Consider the following 15,981-nt stretch of genomic DNA (forward strand, 5'->3'; position numbering starts at 1 on the left):
GTTTCCCCCCTCCTTGTCTTGTTGCACCTAGAAACACTTGTGTACTGGCGCATTATAAATGCCACATGATATCATGTATAGGGTTCTGAGTTCAGGTCCTTTTATCCATTCAACTGCTCGGGTACTTTCAAATAATCTATGGAACAGGCTAATGACGACCTCTCAACTGACACTCATATTAGCATTGGTTAAAATATTTTCTGACTTAAATAAGATGATGGATATCGACCTGTGGTTAGTAAGTGATTTGTAAGAAAGCGTAATGTTTTTCCTTTTTAATGAGTAAGAATGATTTAAGAGAAGTATATTAATTAATTTTACTCTTACAACCTTTTATGTGTCGAGGTTGTGATGTAATATAACTCAATTTTACTTTTTTTTTCTACGTTTGTCTTTTAACATTTGAGTGTAATATAAAATTGTGTAAAGTATTTTGTGTACTGTAAACGCAAAGGGAAAAAAAAGAAAAATTAAAAAAATATATATCTTTTTGGTTGATAAATATTTAACTGAACTTTTTTCTTGAAAGACTGTTTGGAATAAGGAGACATTAGATGCTATTTATGAAGTGATGTTGCACGAAAATTGCATATGAATTTTTTTTTTTTTTCACCAAATGCAATGTCTCTAGATTTGATTGATTGACTGGTTTTGCTTTTATTGAAGAGAGATCCTGCTCATTCCCTAATAAGACTTCTACTTTCTCCACACTCCCTATAGCAAGTCCTGCCACTCCTCCTTTGTTTATGTTTGTAAAATGGTGTTATCAAAATGCATTTTTTCTTTTTTTTTAAGAGCTTGTTGCTTCCTTTCAGTTAGTTTATTTTACTTTTTGTGCACATGGGCCTGGCCCTGGTGTAACTGCAACTTGGCAAGACCCTTCACTGAAGCAAAGCTCAGCCATGGTGCCCACTGCACTAGCCCTTTCATTACTAGAAGATAGACCAGTGGTGATGCCTACTCTTGATCCGGAGTGCTCCGCCAAGAGGCAAGCACTCAGGGCATACCTGATCACAAAAGCCTTGCAAACCCAGTAGTCAAACTAAGATACAATCCAAAGAAACTCATCCCACCTGTCCAGGAGTTCATCTTGTGCAGAAATATGCCTACACTTAACAGTATCTGCCCCTCCCAGCATCAGATCCATCTGTTCAGTAAAGTTGACATCTGCACCACTCCCCGTCCACTTCAGAATACCAGCATCACCAGTGGCTCCACAGTATTCCACTTGCCTGAAGGTCTTGCTCTTCATCAGAGCTGCCAATGGCATGGGGATTACTACCACCAGTACTCCCCCTCTGTTAAAACTCATCTGTTCCCCCTTGCACTTTTCCCGTCCCCCTACACATGCACTTGCGCGATCTGAATGACACCTGGCCTAGTAGGATCGTTTGTCTGTCTCCCCATGTTCCCCCCTCCCTGCCTCGTCGCGCCTTGAAACACTTGTGTATAGGCGCGTTACAAATGCCATATCATATATCATATCATATCTGAAGATACTGCTATGGGTTGAAAATCGCTGACTATGACTCCAATCACTTGTCTTGCCTTTGTAAAGGTACAAACGTGATCCCCATCTATATCAAGCCATATCTTTAACATATGGGCCTTCTATGTACTATTGGTGACCACTCTGCCTCAGGATTAGTGACCCGCTCAAAAGCCTCTCTGTTTTACATTATTTCCTATGAGCAAATGCATCCTGGTTACAGTGAAAATGAGTTCTTAAATATGCTTCGGGAAAGACTTGTCCAACTTGACCCTGAGGTCCTGGCTGACTTTTTAAATTCCTAACATTTGGGATCAATACCTAAGATTGCTTCGAGAGACTTTCTGAACCTGAATTACTTAGATTTACGATGCTCGAATACCTTGCTCACCTTTCACGAGGTATAAAGTATATTTACCTGGTACATCTGTGTGGTCATTCCTTAATAATAATAATTTGGCATTTATATAGCACTAAGAACGCTGCCTATTATTACCCACGGTGTGTGGTCTCATGTATCGACCTGGAAGGATGAAAGTCTGAGTTTGGCCCTGCCGGGATTCGAACCTGCATTAGCAGGCTCTGCACGGATGTCAAAGCAGCACTCTACTCACTGTGCCACTTGACCAGATGAGTATTTCAAGTAATACAATGTTCAGTTATATCCTAATCCCCTCCTGCACCAGAATACAGGAAACACTGCTGTTGCCCTTCTACAGCACATCGAGTGCAAGTTTCACCATATGAAGTTCACACCACTCGGTTCCCCTTCTGAAAGGTGCCAGTGTGCAGACAAAGCTCTAACTTTAACATTGGCCAGTATCCCACTTAGCCAATCGGAATCCTAGCAGTCTGTTCTACTATTGCCTATGAGAAACTAACGCAGTTCACTTAATTCAGATCCTGGTATAAATGTGTGATCCTTAGACCTAGGTTCAGCTGTAAGGTCCACTGTCAACCAAACTAAATCGGTAGCAACCTAAGAATGTTGATTTCTGCCTGAATGCAAATCAATTGTCTATAACCTGCATGAATACCTTTTACCAACCTTTTACGTGATATGAATGTTTTCTTATACTTCCCGTATGGACATTGCTTTGATACTGTTACGCTACATTCTTGTCTACCCCACTTCCTACATAAGGGATCTTGGCTTACCTACCTTTGTTAGAAGTAGGCGATCCCAGGAAAACTTGATTGTTTCGAGTTAGGAATTTGAACCCAGGCCTCCAACATAGGGCTGGGGCCTTCCTCCTAACCAGTGATTCCAGAGTCCTATAGCAAAGGCCTGGAGTTTCGTTTCTAGGACAGCTTTGTTATGAAGGTTGCTCTGAAGCCGCCCAGTAGGCTCTTGCGAGCCACTGTGTCAAACACTACATTTAGGAGCAGCACCAGCTGTCCAGCCCAGATAACAAAAAAGCATGTTTTTGATTCAATGACTTGGGTGGAGGCTGGATTGTAGGATATCAAAAAGATAATTGCTGGTGACTTAAACTGGTGGTGAGGCCTGACATAATCTCCCAAACTCCTTACAATCTACAGGGCTTCAGAAGTTGTTTTATTCATGTTGATGTTTGCATTGTTCCCTGTGTGCCTCACTTTCAGCTGTTAGGGGCCAAGGCGGGAAAGCAATGTCTCCAGGGGAACCTTGATTGCCTTCTGGCAATTGTATAGTCGTTTAGAGATTTTCTTGTGGGGCATTTGTTTATTAGTTCTGATTCTGCACCCAGAAGGGCAACCTGGGTTTCAAGACCACAGTGCTGTGGCTTTCACATTAATTTCACTTACATTTGCAATGCAGGGAATGTCACTGAGCGGAGGAGAACAGAAAGAAGCCATCCTGAAACTTGTTGATGAACTGCAGGAACGCTTTCCAAAACTCAGTGAAAATTACTACATCACCACGGACGCGATAGGGGCAATGGCTACTGCAACTGGCCAGGGTAAGTACAGTTATCGTTGGTTCATATTGAGGAAATTGTCTGCATTACAGATATGCTTCCCAGTTAAATCTGTATTGTCTTATCTCAATTGAAATGTTTTTTGAGTGATTAACTATGTGATGTGATTTTCTTTTCATTTTGTGTTTGTTTAGGTTTATTTTGAACCATGTACAAATAAATAATAATTAAATATATGGTATTGAATATTTTCTATTAAAGCACTGTGAATACTAATGTGAGCTGAATATAAGTGTTCTCTTTGTGGATTAGTAAGTGAAATGGATTAAGGCCTCCAATGGTTTTTGTGAGGGTACAATTTTTGGGTTGGGAGTGCTTATGATGTGGGATTCTTCCTTTTCTGAATGCTGAAACCCTCGTATAGTGACCATGAAAGAAATGAGCAGAAACTCCATTTGCTCAACGTATAATAGATGTCCTATGATTTTAATCTTGAACAAAAAGCTAGCTTAGTATTTTAATTGTCATGTACAGATCTGAAGAGTTGCCCATTAACAGTGTGATGCAATGTGAGAACAGAAGCATCATAGGGCGTTATGCAGGCCTGATAGCTGGCATAGCTATGTGGCGTGGCAAGGAGCAATTTGTCATGAGGCTTTTAAATCCTAAGCAGAGACTGGTAGATATTTGGTTACCATCATAGGTCCTCCAATGTGCTCATGTTGCAATTGCTGGAACTGATAATGGACAAATATGAAAACAGGATGCAAGAACCAAAAGGTCATGTTAATGTGCGCATCAAACAGTGACAGACTTTGTACATGAACTGTGGAATATATGCACCTGTACACCCTTGATGAACAATGCTCTTATTCTGAAAGAAAGAAAAATAACTTAAACAAAATGCTTACAAGCCTGAAGAAGGACCGTGTTAATGTGGTAAGGTGCGTTGTAGAATATGAAGGGCCTCATGCATCGTTCCCTGTGGTTCTGCGTGCTCTTGTGGTAGTCCTACCTGAAAAGCCCTCTCTCCTCGCCTCCTTAGAGATGTAAGGGTTTAAATGAACTCCTCAGTATTTAGTATTGTGTAGGCACCATGTAAAGTATAGAGTAGCTCTGTGGAGCCAGGGCAGCATTGGATGTGTAATGAAGGGTCTGCCATAGCCCTTGGCTCCTTGATAGAATTTCAATTTCAAAACATTAGGAATCTAGGCATTGTTTGAAAAAGACAATATTGAAGCTCTTTATTGAACTGTTCATAGCTTTGTTCTGGTTGCAGGGATAACTCAGCTTGTCCACCAATAATGTAATCTAAGCGGGCATGGTATGTTTTCTAGGAACGTTTTTAATGCAGTTCTGTTTATGGGAACCAATGTTAAAATAGAAAAATGTACTTGAGTTCCCCTCTGACTTTACCCCCCTCAAACGCCAATTATTGTAAAAAGTATTAATTTCTGACAAGCTGGTGATGTTCAGTCCACCAAAGTCCTAAATCCTACACTCCCCAAAATTGCCTTTTTTATTGTTCACTGATTTAGCATAGCCTGCCCACTTGGGTTAGCAGAACCGTCTGAATCCGCAAACCCTGCATCCAAACTTATGAGTTTTTCGTTTTCTGGAAAAGGTCATATCCCACCCTTGCCTGGAATCGCCTAATCCCCCCCAGGTTCAAGGTATGCCCATAGGAGGTGTATATTATAGGAGGGAAGTCTGGTATATTAACATCTGCGCCAAAACAATCATGGCTACAACTCAAAAACTCCCTTATTGCACCAAATTCAGTGGTGGTCTGTCTCCCTCTATCTGCTGCATATCATTAATTTTGGCCATCTCAACTATGACTGGCTCAATTCCTGTCCGTCTAATCTCTCACTTCGCTTGTGTCCACACAGACGCGTAATCCTGCAAATCTTCTTTACCCCCTACATGAACCCTGTTTTCTCCTGTAATCTCAGTTGCACTCTGGAACACAGTTAATTGTACAACAAAGCACATTTTGTTTCTTAATCACCAGCTCCTCGGCATCACTGTCATCTGGATTTCTAATATTAACACTGCTACCCATGCAGCACTTTCTTCCCCTCAAGCATGTTTCTCCTGCTTCAGAGGCAGGGGTACTGGAATTATTTATCCCCCTCATAATCTATCCCCCCCCAACACTTTGCTCTCTTCTTTTCCCTACTTTGAGTTCCACTTTGCTACTTTCTCAAAACGTTACCCTATCTTATCCTACCTTCTTATACCCTACCTTCTTATCTATAGACCACCTGGTCCCCTTTTTACAAGGACTTCAATACCTTGCTCTCTAGCTTACTTCAACTGATAGTCCTTTCTTCCTACTTGGAGACTTTGATCTATACTCCATACACAGCTTTCCATCGTTTCTATCTTTACTCAATTTATATGATCTTTCTCAGGCATCGCCCCGCCTTTACACATTTTGGCATCTTCACTTGATCTTCCTTTCACATATTTGGACTCTGCACTACAGTTCTTATCCCAGACCATTCTTTCTGCAGATCTTCTTTTATCGTTTGTTTTTCTCTGCTTCTCCCAGTTCCCCCATTTGTAACCAGTCCTCTACTACTTTGTCACGTCGTGATCTGAGAGATTTTACCTCTAATTCCAGCAATCTTTTCATTCCTTCCCTCTTTCTCCGGTTTTACCTTTTGGCATGTTAATGACACTATATCTGTTCTGACTTCTGCTATGTTGTCTACCGGAGACTCCCTTTACCCTTCTCGATCATTCATTTCCTCTAGGACGAAACCTTCCCTTTGGACCACGGTCTCTTTGATTTCGCCGTTGCTCTGAACGCACATGGAAAAAAGACATCTTTTCACAGACCTTAATAATCTTCTATTCATGCAACCTATGATGAAACCCCTTTCCTACATTCTTTACTTATAAAATTACGAGCATCCTTTATACAACCATTGGCCTTTTCTACTGATTTAAACTCGACCACTTCCCCCAACCTAGTCACTAAACTCCTTTTCTCCCATTTCTGACACAGACATGAGCCTATTCTAACTGTAGCGGGGTGATCTTCCAACGCGTCTCATAGGGAGACAGGTGTAGGCGGGCACACAATATACAGCTTAACTCTTCACTTATAACTTGACCCGCCTCTTATCTGTCTCCAAGCCCTGCTCTCCTGGATTTGAGATCACCCTGGTCTACTTCGATAGGAAGAAGGTAAGGGTCTGGAAAGTCAAGGGGTTAGGGCAGCAACAACAGTCTGTATGGACCTCACAGTCCTTATATGGGCTGGGCTGCATATGCCAGCACTCAGACGCAGTGTGGGGAGCCCCCTTCCCCACAGTACTTCAAAACCTTGGCCACGTCTGCCAGGTGTGGCCCAGGCAGTCCAGGTGGCCCTTTCACTTATATCAAGCCCTAGACGGGCTAAACACACATTGGGTGCTCCCCTGATATAGTGAGCACCAGTAATTAACTGGGAATGCAGCCTCCTGGGGGGCAGCAGCCGTGATTCGTGCGCTCTCCTGTTTATCAGGCGAGCGCTTACAGGGCTCAGGCAGTGGTGGCTACAGGCGCTAAGCGGAGTGCCCTCAATCCTCTTGCAGGGTTTTTCCATGTCCCAGGCGCTCCGCTCGCACCAGCAACGTTTAGTTCTTTTGAGTCAAGGGACCCTTGAGTGCACAAGGGTCCCTTACTCTGATCCCTGGCGCGGCTCTAGCCGTCGGTCAGATTTTGTTTTTTCATTTTCGGGATTCCCGACGCGGCTTGTGCCAGGCACCTGATTTTCCCTTTTTTACATATCGGGATCCCTGGCACGGCTACATGCGCTGGGGATGCTTTCTTTTATCCCCCGATCGGGGGTTACATGCCCCCCACCCCTTTGAACTTTCTTCAGCCCGAGGAAAGCTTTGACCTGGTCAATGAACCGTTCAAGACATGATTTAGGACAGGCCACCGGTTGCCACCCAGTACCTTGAATTTCAGGCACCTCCCACAGTACATCTGAACTCCTAGGAACCTGCTCTAGAGAAGGGGGGGCGGAAGACTGAGAGGAACGGATGGAAACCTGACACTGGACCCCTGGTGTATAATATGTTCATTTCATAACTGGTCTGCTCTCACTGGTGGTACGAAGGAGAGCAGCCGGGGCCTCAGGTAGGTTTTCCCCCAGACTTGGCGAAGTGCTTGGCACCAAGTCGGAGACCCTATCTTCCAGTAGAGGATTGGGTAAGGATTCCTCTACCACGTCAGTCGTATCAGGGTGATTGGAGCAGGATCAGAAACAACCTCTAAAGGAATACTCTGAGAATGGCGTTCAGATTCCCTAGGAGTGGGATCTGGATCAGCGGGTGTAGGGACCAACACTAGTGTCTGATCTAACCCTTGGTCTGGGTAGATGCCAAACTGATCACTCTCGGCATCAGCATCTTCACTGTCTTCCGGCTGATCTTCTGATCTCTCAGCCTCAGTAGCTGGAGAATCTGGACTGAGCCTTCAAAGGATCTTCAGGCCTTTCAGCGCAGAGTCGCTGCCTCATCCCGACCCCCTTTGCCGGTTCTTTATCTGTCACCTCTGGTGTCTGCTCAACCTCATTCCCGACTGGGAGCAGGTGGTTCCGGTGCAACATCTTGATATTTCTTTGGCGTCCTTCCTCTTGCCGTCGATAGACCGGGAGCTCTCCCAGCTGATGCTCTATGATGAAAGGCTGAGACTCCCACTTGTCACCTAGCTTGTTGCGTCCTCTCTTTCCCAGGCTGTGGATCAACACACGATCGCCAGGTTGAAGAGCGTAAAACCTGACCTTGGTGTCGTAGCAGCGTTTGTTCCATTCTGCCATCTTCTCCGCGGTAGCCTGGGCGAGCTGATATGATTGCTCCAATTGACTCTTGAGCTGTTTAACATAGCTGGCGTAGTTCTCGCTGCCTCTTCTGTCTGCGAACGCTACAAAACCAGGCAGCCGGGCGTCCCTTCCGAACATCAAGAAATATGATGTAAACCCGGTGGCATCATTGTTCGTACAGTTGTATGCATGGGTCATCTGTTCTTCTCCTCCGGCCTCACAATGCCCAGCATGGCCAAGAGTGTACGATTAAACCTCTCCACTTGGACATTCCCCTGGGGTGATATGGAGTTGTACTGGTCTTCTTGATGCCAACCAGCATCTGCTTGATGAGCGTTGATTCAAAGTCTGATCCCTGGTCGGGATCAATCCTGGCGGCCATCCGTAGGGCACAAAGTATTTTTCACACAACACACGGACAACCGTGATGGCACACTGATCTTTGGTGGGAAACGCTTCGCCCTACTGGTTAGCGTGAGGCCCAGATTGCTTCTGTCTATAATGCTGGTTTTCTTAGGCTGAAACTGCTGAGGAAAGTCCTGCCTTTTTTTCAGCCTCAGTGTCACTCCACAGTAGTCACTGCCTCTATCATGGTCTGTCTGGACTATTGTCACGGCATCTACCTTGGGCAGCCTGACTTATTGGTACAGAGACTCCAGATTTTACAAAACTCTGCAGCACGTTTAGCCCTAGGCGCCACCAGGCTTTCTCATTCTACTTGGATGTTGGTTGAAATTCATTGGCTCCCAGTGAGAAGCTGGATTAAGTTCAATGTCCTGTGCATTGTACATCGATCTGTCCACTCTGTGGGTCCTCTCTTTCTTCGGTCTATGCTTACTGGCTACATCCCAGAGCGTAGGCTGCGATCTGCTTCTGAACACATTTTAATAGTTCTATGCTTCTGCAGGTCAAGGTCCAGAGGATGCTCCTTCTCTTTTCTCTCTCCGATTTTATGGAACTCTCTTCCTCAAGGTTTGTGAGACATCCCAGATCCTCTGCACTTCCAAAAAAGTCTTAAAACTTTTGTAGGGTTGCTGATCTTTCTGCCTTCCTGGTCTATTGCTAGGGCCCAGATGCCTCTGGGCCTTGGTTTTTTCACACTGAAGAAATATGAATACATACATACACTTCATACATACATATACAAGAACCAGTTTTAAATTTGCACTTCTTTTTCTGACGTATTTTAAATTGTTTTTTAATTGCTTGCTTAAATCCCTGTAATTTTAGCTTTGTTGTGCTCATTATTGGTGAGATCCATTGTTTAAATTGTATGTGACTGTGATGCTGGAAATGCATCTGAGGGACAGGGCCTCTGAATCCTTGTCCTTTACTGCTTTTCATCGTGTGTTCTGTCATGTTTTCTGCCCAGGAGTCCATGTGGGACTCTTGGCAGTGCAGCTCTCTCTTTTGGTTTGGTGAACAGACCCATGGGATACCCTTATGGCACCCATGGGTAGGGGTACAACCCTGTGCCCCTAGTGTATGTTTTTGGGCACCTGTGGGTGGCCCACAGAGCAGGGTATGGGCTGATGGCAGCTCCATGCTGAATTTGACAGGTGCTCTGGGTGTCCTCCATTTTGGGATACCCAGGCCCTGCCATTGGGATCAGTTGATCCCTGATAGGAAACAAGATGGCCCCTGTGGCCTCTTGCTTTCTATTGCCTGTTACCTTGTTTTCCCAAAGTCCTGGGAAGCCCTGACTCTGTCCCTTCCCCCTGACTGGCTGTTGGGTGGAAGTTCCATATATGGTGTTGTTGTGAAGGCCCAGTTAGACTGACTGGAGCCTTCCCAGTGACTGTATGTTGTGGGTACCTCCTGTGGGTGGGACCTGGGTGAATGGAGTGTGTGACCAATATACACTCCTTGTTGTGGTTGTCTGGTTTCTGGCATGAGAGACAAAGACTGAGACAGCCTTGCCCGAAACTGGCCTGAATGCAGTGTGTAGTGTTGAATGGCTGGGTACTTGTCCCAATCCACATTCCTTGTTGTGAGTGTCTGAAAGGGAGGTGTGTGGCCTGAATGCACTGTGTGCCTGATTGGCTGACTGACTGCATGAATGCCCTTCTGTATGATTGGCTGCTGAGTGTGTGCCAGCAGTGTGGATGAGAGACAGAATAGTATATCTGGGGACCTCTCACCACTGGTAATTGGTTCAGGGAACGTTCAGAAGCGTTCAGAAGCGTTCTGGAGCTGAGTCTCCACTCTAAGAGTAACTGGAACTGCTGATCCTCGACGTCCAGCTGGAAGAAGAAGACTTGCTGTGGCATTTGCTTCGACCGATCCGAAGGTTGTCGAAATCGTCGAAGACTGACCCGAGAGAGGACCTGGTAAGGCGCCCTCTTCCCGTGCTCCGAGGGACCATCAAGCACCGCTCCATCTTCGCCGAAGCGCCCTGGAAGACAGACCCTCGAAAGGCTGCCGACCCGAGACGGGACCGCCGAGGAGATCGAAGTGAAGCACCCGGACATCGACGCCGTTGAAGTCCATTGCCGTCGAACAGGGTTCGCAGGTTTGTGTAACCGCTGGAGGCCCGTCAAAGTTGTGTTGCCCAGCCGTGGGAACCACTTGACGCCGTGCCGCCGACGACGGGAGCCGTCCGCTCCTTTGCCTAAGAACATTCGAATCGAAGGACTCCCTCGTCCGCACCGTCGACCGCTTTGTCCTGCCAGAGAAAGTCGAGGACGACCAACGCGCCGAGGAGAAACCTGCCGGTGGGTTTCCCGCCACCCGAAGACCACAAAGACTCGAACGACCCGACGCCCTTGTTGGGCCTCCGTCTCCACAATCTTTGCGGTCCAGAACTATTGTCACCGAGGTGCCCCGCACGCCTCTGCCTTGCAGGACGCCGACGCTCCGACGCCGACGAGCACCGCTCGGACGAAGCTGCCGCCTCATCGACGCCGTTCTACTCTGTTTGTCGACGGACGTTCGACGCCCCGTGTCTCCCGCTTGAAAGGGAAGGCATTCAAGAAGGGCCGTCGATTCCCCGTCGCCGAACACCGAGTTCCTCCACTCTTCTCGACGATCCGTGACTCCCGCTTGAAAGGGGGTCGCTCAAGAAGGATCTGTCGACGCCTCTTCGAAGAAGTCGACTCCACCAGGTACATTGGGGTGGTAAAAACATTATAGGAGGGAATAAGACTTGCAGAACAATATATGGACTGGGCTTGTACTATATCTTTATTTTACAGGTTGCCCAGGTGGGGGGATCTCCACACAGAACTGTGCCTAGTGGTAGGGGCCAGTATTCTGCCTATTGCTCAACCATCATATTCTCTCTCCTCTCTCTATTGCTGGTTTCACTCTTTTGATCTGTGTGACATTGTTACAGTATTGTTGATGCACTTTAATAAGATCTAATACAAAGGGTGGTACCACTTTAGAATTGTATATATTTGTCATTGTTGGTTTTCCTGAGTACAAAGTGAGTTATTATGATAAGTGTACATAACCTTGAATATTGATTATATAAAGACTGTGTTCTAACCAATACAGTGTGTGGCCATTCCTTTGTGGGGGCTTGGGGTACACTGTACTTAAGAACCAGCCTGCATCACCTCCTGAGAAGCTAGGCCTTGATTGCTCGTCCATTGCTACCGTATTAGAGAATCTTGGCCGGGGTCCTCTGTGCCTCTCCTCTATCATATAGAGAGCAGAAGTACAGACACCCCCCACCGGTCGTTGTTTTTTTTCTATTCACACTGGTGGCAGCGGTGGGATGCTTATGGTTTTAAGAATCAGTGTATAACCGTGCCACTTACAAAGGATATCCGCACTTTATTAAATTAAGGTTTAGTTGTGTACAAGATAACTGCATTACAAACAATAGAGTCTATTGCAAATGGCAAATTGACTCGGATGAGCTTGGAGGCTCTCCAGAGTGCTTGTGAAGCCAGGGAGTTAGACTTTGTGGATAAGTCTAGGGCTGAGCTGATAGCTGCCCTGGTGGACTACCAGACTGATGGTGAAACTCTTGATGAGGGGGGGAATGCAACCAATGAGGACTCTGCCCCTGGGGTTTCTGCTGAATCTGTTTCTGGGAATGCCGCCATTCCTGCTGCCTCTGTTCCAAACCCCAGCAATTCCTTGGAGCTTGAGTTATTAAGGATGAAATTGGCCTTTGAATACCGCAAGTTGGAAATAGATGCTGAACTTAAGAAAGAGGAGTTGGCTCAACAAGTGGAGCTCAAGAATAGGGATCTTGAACTCAGAAATAAGGACCTTGAACTCAAGAGCCAGGACACTGAATGTCAGAGAATCCAGGTAGAGAAAGCTAGAGTGGAGACTTCAGCTAAAACCAGTGAGAGTGTCAGGTCCCCAGCCACCAAGTTTATGAAAGATTTGGTTGGTGTATTTGTGGAGGGTTCAGATATCCTCCAATGGATTGAAGCGTTTGAAATGGCTTGTGCGATTCATGAGGTTGATAAAAGAGATTGGGCTAAGTGTTTGTTAAGCAGAGTGCCTCAAACTGGATATGACTATATTCTGAATTTGAGTGTGGAAGAAAGGGGTCAGTATGAGTGTATGAAGTCTGCTTTGATTGCCAAGTTTGGCAAGACACCTACCCAATACCTTAGAAGGTTCAGGGATTTTAAGAAAAGAGAGAATGTATCTTGGGTTGACTGGGTGAATGCTGCGCACATGAACATGATGGGGTGGATCGATGGATACAAGGTTAACACTTTTGTTGAATTGTCCCACCTCTTGTTTTTTGAGCATTTTTCTGAAGCCTGTTCACCAGAGCTGCGTCAGTATGTGGCTGATCAGAACATTTTGGACCCCTTTAAGCTGGCTAGGTTGGCTGACAAGTGGGTCTCCCACCGGGTGTCCCCTAAGGACTCCAGTGGGAAGGACAAGGACAAAGAAAAGGGGGCCTCTCAGAAAGCTGAGGAGTCCCACAAGCAGTCACAGTCGGGTAAACCAAAACCTTCCTCTCCTAAGACCCAAAAATCTAGTGGGGATAAGTCATCTGTGGGTGGGAATAAGAGTAGTGGTCCACCTGCTGCAAAGCAGGCTCCCGGTGGTTCCAGTACCGTACCCCGCACTCCTGGCGCTTGTTGGGACTGTGGGGCTCTGGATCACAAAAGGGGTGACTCCAAGTGTAAAGGTAAGGCACTTGGAGTACAGGCTGTCAGCCTGACCTACCCTTACCCTGTGTCTAAGGTGGAGGCCACTGTCCTCCCCTCCTCTACCGGGATCACATTTGGTGCTCCGGTAGAGATTTCCTTAGTGTCCCTTGGGGCCTGGGACCAGTATGCAGAAGTACTGGTGACTATCCCACAGAACACCCGTAGGTTTTTAAGAAGTGTCCTCTTGAATGGCCAGCCTTCTACTGGTTTGAGAGACACTGGGGCAAGCATGACAGTGGTGGACAGGACCCTGCTCAAGCCAGAGGACTATGAAGGTGCTCCTCTGCAAACCACCAGGTTAGCTGGTGGGCCTCCCAAATGATCACCTGTAGCCTTAGTCACACTCATGATTGGAGACAAGACAGCAAAGCTTCCTGTCCTGGTTCAGGACAATGTCCCTGCTAACATTCTGTTAGGAAATGATCTAGTAGAGTTGGGGTTGATCTCGGATGGTCTTCCCATGACTGCTGCTGCAGTCACTAGGTCACAGGTGACACCGGGTCTGGCTGTGGGTCAGGTACTCGAGCCAAAGGCGAGGCCTAAGGCAAGAAGAAGGAAGACCAAGAAGGCCACCTCTGTGGAGGGAACACCTTCTCTTCCTGCTGTTCCGACAGCACCCATTGGGATCCATGCTCCGGACGGGCTGGGTCCAGTGGAAAAACCAAACTCAACTCCTGTGGGAGAAGAGACAGAAGACTCTCCTGTGGGAGAGGTTCTCAACCCGGAGGATCATCCTGACCTTCAATGCTTGTTAGCTGAAGGGGGACCCTCCCGGGCAGACTTCTGTAAGGGACAGAGAGAGTGCCACTCTCTCGAGGGACTGAGGAAACAGGCCCTGTCCCAGGCACAAGGAGAAGTGCCTAGGACATTCCGGATTTATTGGGAGGGTGAGCTCCTTGTTAGTGAGCCCACTAAGCCTGAACCTGGTGCCCTCAAGAGGTTGGTGGTACCCCAGGTTTACAGGCCCTTCCTACTGCAGTTGGCGCATGAGGTGCCCTTGGCTGGTCATCTTGGGACCAAGAAGACTAAGCAGAGGCTCTCTGCCCATTTCTACTGGCCACGGATGGGAGTAGAAGTGGAGTCCCACTGCAGGACCTGCCCAACTTGTCAATTGTCTGGCAAGACTGGAGGCAGTGTCATTGCCCCACTGCAGCCATTGCCAGTGGTTGGCACACCATTTGAGAGGGTGGGAATCGACATCGTCGGTCCCCTTGACCCTCCCACTTCAGGTGGACATCGGTTCATCCTGGTCTTGGTAGATCATGCCACCAGGTACCCTGAGGCAATACCCCTTCGGACTGTTACTGCCAAGGTGGTTGCCAGGGCTCTCCTGGGCATTTTCACCCGTGTTGGATTCCCCAAGGAGGTTGTCTCTGACAGAGGAACCAACTTCATGTCTAGTTACATGAAAACCATGTGGAAAGAGTGCGGGGTAACCTACAAGTTCTCCACCTCTTACCACCCCCAGACCAATGGTCTGGTTGAGAGATTTAATAAAACTTTCAAGGGCATGCTAGGGGCTTTGGAAGAACCCCTAAGGAGGAAATGGGATCTCCTCCTGCCATGCCTGCTGTTTGCTTACAGAGAGGTACCTCAAGAGGGTGTTGGTTTCAGCCCCTTTGAGTTACTCTTTGGACATCCCGTGAGGGGGCCCCTCGCCTTGATCAGAGAAGGTTTGGAAGCCACCCCTCCAGGTCCCGCCAAGCAAGTGGGGGACTATGTGTTAGGCCTCAGACGGAGGATGACACAGATAATGGGTCAGGCAACAGCAAATCTCAAGGCCAGCCAGGAATTGAATAAGTACTGGCATGACCTTAAAGCCTCGCAAGTGGATTGGACTCCAGGACAGGAAATCCTTGTGATGGAGCCTACCAAGCCTAGAGCTTTGGCAGACAAGTGGACTGGACCCTTCAGGATCATCTCCAAGATGGGCGAAGTCAATTATCTGGTTGACATGGGAGCCTCTGGGGTAGCCCCTCAGATATTCCATGTCAACAGGCTCAAGCCTTTCCACCGGCGAGCAGAAGTCTCATGTCTCTTGCTAGCTTCAGGGCAAGAAGAGGATGAGAGTGAGCCCCTTCCTGATTTGCTGCATAGCAACCCTCAGGATGGCTCAGTGGAGGGAGTACATCTCTCTCCGGATTTGACAACAGAGCAACAGAGGGCCTGCAGGGCTTTGCTCCAACAGTTTCCTCTCTGTTTTCACTGAAGCCAGGCCTTACACCGTGGTGTAGGCATGAAATTGACACTGGTGACAGTGTGCCTGTCAAAAGCAGGTGCTACCGTATGTCAGATACCGTCAAGAACCACATCTAGGCTGAGGTCGCCAAGATGTTGGATCTGGGTGTTATTGAACCCTCAACCAGTCCAGTGGTCCTTGTCCCCAAGGCAAGTTTCCAGGCGGGTACCAAGGATTGGAGGTTCTGTGTGGACTACCGAGGAGTCAATGCCGTCACCAAAACTGACATACACCCATTGCCCAGGGCTGATGAGCTCGTGGACACCTTAGGTGCTGCCAAATTTGTGAGCACCTTTGACCTTACCTCAGGCTATTGGCAAATAGCTCTGACGGACCATGCCAAGGAAAAGACGGCCTTCTCAACACCTGAGGGACTCTACCAGTTTAGGGTCATGCCT

At 47.2% G+C, this 15,981-nt stretch overlaps 1 protein-coding gene across 2 annotated transcripts in view; it reads left to right on the forward strand.

The window, feature by feature from the left end:
- The window catches only part of NAGK (N-acetylglucosamine kinase), a 460,912-nt gene that overhangs the window by 100,094 nt on the left and 344,837 nt on the right, over positions 1–15,981 (forward strand). For both annotated transcript variants that reach the window (XM_069632274.1, XM_069632275.1), the window contains exon 4: positions 3,291–3,432. In XM_069632274.1, the coding sequence (XP_069488375.1) occupies positions 3,291–3,432 (142 nt within the window). The remainder of the gene's footprint in view (positions 1–3,290; positions 3,433–15,981) is intronic.

The sequence above is a fragment of the Ambystoma mexicanum genome, chromosome 6q, assembly GCF_040938575.1.
Source record: "Ambystoma mexicanum isolate Mex_15411 chromosome 6q, UKY_AmexF1_1, whole genome shotgun sequence".
Lineage (NCBI taxonomy): Eukaryota > Metazoa > Chordata > Amphibia > Caudata > Ambystomatidae > Ambystoma > Ambystoma mexicanum.